Below are 3,683 nucleotides of genomic sequence, written 5' to 3' on the forward strand. Positions count from 1 at the left end.
TTTGTGAAAACAAAAAAGGTCATCTCACTGTCTTTTTGTCACAACAATCCTGTTTACTAGCCACTTTAGAGATTTTGTTAAAATCTCCCGGGAAACCGGGACGGCTCTACGGCTGCAATCAATATTTGACTGACAAGCTTGTCCCCAAGTAGATCTTGAGAATCCCTGACTTCCCATTCCAGTTGATCTCGAATTATCGTCTGATGTTGTTCGCAGTAAGCGCCGCCCCTCCCGTGAGGATTGTTCCGGATGCTGGCAGCGGCTTGATCGACGTCGTGCCGGGCCACACCAACGATGCCCCCTCATGGGCTGAGTGTTCAGTTCGTTAAAAAAAAAAAAAAAAAAAGATGGGGCATCGTAAAGGACATCCAGGCGCGCCCCTGTTCGTCGTCACTCAAAGGCCTTGCTGCATTGTGCAATAGCTTTGACTCTTCGACCTCGGAGCTGTGGATATCTTGACATCTAATCCCTTGGTAGCGATTTTGTCTGGATCATAACAATGGGGCCCGTGACCAATTATAATTGCATATTCATGGGCTCGCGATTGCTTTTCTTTGCTTATACTTGGCTGGTGGCGGCGATTTAGGGACCCAAGATTTGTGGCGCTCTGGGAAGGCTTGCCGATCTGCCCGGGCCGCGGAAGGTAGGTCTACTAACCATAGCAACCATCACTCTGCTGGAAATTGGTCAAAGGTCACGCGTCCAAAACCAAATGCGACTGATGCCACTGTCCCCTAGGATCAATTTGGAGCCTCCTAATTTTTAATTTTTTTCTTCTTTTTTTCTATGATTATAAGCGGTCGCCGAGGTTGGACTCTTTAGGAGATCGGCATCCTACAGGGCTCAGGCACATCCAAGTAGATTGAATGGGACCCCCGGATTTTAGGAAAAGGTCATAGAGTAAAAAATGAAATAATTGCGAGGATATACAGGGCTGTGTGTGGGTTGCAGGTGAATTATGGACAAAAGCATGCCGGATGCCCACTGGGAGCCTTCTGCTGCCTTGCGCAATGTATACTTCAGACATTTCCCTCGTGTAAAATGGAGCTAAAAACTCAGTGATTGCGGCATTGGGAGTCATATCGGTGTAATCAGCCCTGAATGGCTGGATATTACACTATAGATCCAAATGCTTGATTCCCGAATACACATAATGACCTTCGGTAGAGGAAGTTATCTGAATGATGCAGAATTTCCATGCATAACTCGTGCTACCTTTGCTATCACTAAACTCAGCGGAATGTTGTGACCCGTCTCTGAGTCCCTTCTCGTGGAAGATTGTGTTTGACATACCGTCAAAGTGCTCTGGCTGTGTCGTAAGTTGCGAGGTCCATATTGTCTGTCCAATGTTATGTTTATATACCCAGCACATTCTCGATAGTCATTGGGTGACATACATATGTTGAACAAGTGCCAGATTTGGATGACAGCTACCTCTGTCTTGGCCGATGCTGATTATTCTTTTGTTATAGCAAGAGAGCTGCCCAGGATTGTCATGTCGTGCAACATGCTGTTTATATCTAGATCCAATAGTCTATCCGTCTAATGTATTTGTAGCTAGTCCCAAGATTTTCCACAGGCCAAACGAAATAGCAAAATATCCAGAGCCAAAATGACAGATACATCGCCGGGATTGCTCAAGCATTGGGACCTCCCGCGCTAGACTTTGCATTTAAATCGTCGGCCCGCTGTATACACTGTTCAATCACGGTCCAGAATTTGGGAATGTCCAATCCGCGCGGTATCGCAACGCCTTGTGCACCCTCGGGAAGCACACTCGCAATGGTGCGCCCCGTCTGCGCACCGGCATATGCATCTTCGTAGGTACCTTCGGTGACAACCCTGACGGAGAAGCGTTCGTGGCGCTTCCCGCCATCCCTTGCAATGTCAAAGTCGTAAAACGGAACCCGGTATTCCTCGGGCAGGCTCTGCAACACTATGGCGGCGGCCACTGGATCGTGCAGGGGAGGACCCTCCGTGATGCCAAAGGCAGTTCTACGCAGGTGAAAGTCTTAGCAAGAACTCATCGTTGCTGCATTATTGTGTCACGGTGTTTCATTTGTTCAGTTCTCTCTTACCTGTAAGTCTCAGCAAAGAAGTTTAGAAGCTCGACGAGCATGACACGCAGTGTCGTCCTGCCCTTGGCCTCGGCTTCAGCGGGGCCACCATCGCCATGAAGCAACCTCTGCTGGACTTCCTTTGTGGCTAGAACCAAATGCGTGACATCCAGGGGAATCATGGTGGATTTCTTAGCCAGTACTTCGTTGCTGAGGATCAAATCGGCAGACTCTGGATCGATAAAAATGTTGAACTCGGCCCAGGGGGTCCTGTTCCCGATCCTCTCGAGGCCATCCACCTGGCCAGACACGGCGGCTGTAAAACCTCCACCCACAGCACCTCCCATAAAAGACAGGCCTGCAACGTGCTCCGCAAGTTGGGGATACTTCTCGACAGCCTCGGCGACGTTGGTGAGACACCCAGTCGCCACGATCCACGGGGTACCTGCAGGTTGAGCCAGAAGAGCCTTGGCCATGGCGTCCACTGCAGAGATTGACCTATCTGGGGCCCTCAGAGGCTTAGGAAGCAGATCGGTGCCGTCGATGCCAGACTCTCCATGGATGTCGGTTGGCGAGTGGACTGGCGGCCGAGACCGGGCCTTTGCGGCGCCTGGGTAAACTGTCACTTGATCGTGTTTGCCAATGGCAGTGAGGATTGATGTGGCGTTGTATGTTGTTTTCCTAGGGAGTGTTTTTGCGTATAAGCCATATGCATGTTTACTTGGACAACCTTTTGTGAGGTTAAGATGAGGTGAATTTCTTTCCCTATGCAGTTCACCCACAATAACTAGCTTTATAAACTCACTCTAACGATGCGTTGCCGAACACGGTTGAAATACCCAGAAGATTTATCATAGGATGATGTGCGGTCAAGAGTATGGCAAAAGCATCCTAGGGGCGAAGAGTCAGTCGTCTAGGTGTCAAGTTGAATGAAATATGTAAACCCCGCCGACACCAGGCCAGGGAATCTCGTGTCTATACAGCTTCTTACATCATGGCCTGGGTCGCAGTCAAGCCAGACTGGTATGGGCTGAACGCTCATGTTGGGCGGCGTGTAATGGTTTTTTTGTGCAATGTGTGTGCGGTCTTAGTAAATACCCGAGGCATCCAGATATAGATGGTAGGCACTGCAGCAAGGTGGGCTTTTGGTTAGTGAGAAGCCAATGTCAGGGAAAATGACAGACGAAAAGAGCCATAAAGGGAAAATGCGGGGGACAAGATCAATCGAGGAACGCGAGTAAGAGGGGCGATTATGGCCGCTCACATGAGGTTCTGTTGGGTCCACAAAACGACAAAACGTCAACTGTTCCGTCGTCGGGCACTGTAGCAGTCAAATTCTGTCATTGACCTCGGACTAAATCCATCAGGGATGCTTAGAAACTCATTTCACATTTGGTCTTCACCAGAAGCAGTGCATTCTGGCCGGTGGTGGAAGATGGCCATGCCAATCTGACCCGGCCCGTTTGGGTTTCGGGCGCGAGTTCGAACGTTGAACCTGGGTCAGTCGGGTTCTTCAACAGTGTTACGCGGGAGCGGCCCGCTGAGTCTTGTCACTAATCCACCCCATTCCAAGGCAGACATCCACACAATGAATCAGTCATCGACAAGTAAATGACCATAATCGAT

At 49.7% G+C, this 3,683-nt stretch overlaps 1 protein-coding gene across 1 annotated transcript; it reads right to left on the reverse strand.

The window, feature by feature from the left end:
• Positions 1 to 1,637: 1,637 nt before the first annotated feature.
• PpBr36_05147 (uncharacterized protein) lies at positions 1,638 to 3,099 on the reverse strand (the record flags this gene model as incomplete). Its single annotated transcript, XM_029892305.1, has 4 exons — positions 1,638 to 1,995; positions 2,079 to 2,738; positions 2,863 to 2,948; positions 3,049 to 3,099. The coding sequence occupies 4 exons, from the start codon at positions 3,097 to 3,099 to the stop codon at positions 1,638 to 1,640; spliced, it is 1,155 nt and encodes a 384-aa protein (XP_029750315.1).
• Between the last annotated feature and the right edge of the window lie 584 nt (positions 3,100 to 3,683).

This window comes from Pyricularia pennisetigena, chromosome 6, assembly GCF_004337985.1.
Source record: "Pyricularia pennisetigena strain Br36 chromosome 6, whole genome shotgun sequence".
Taxonomy (NCBI): Eukaryota; Fungi; Ascomycota; class Sordariomycetes; order Magnaporthales; family Pyriculariaceae; genus Pyricularia; species Pyricularia pennisetigena.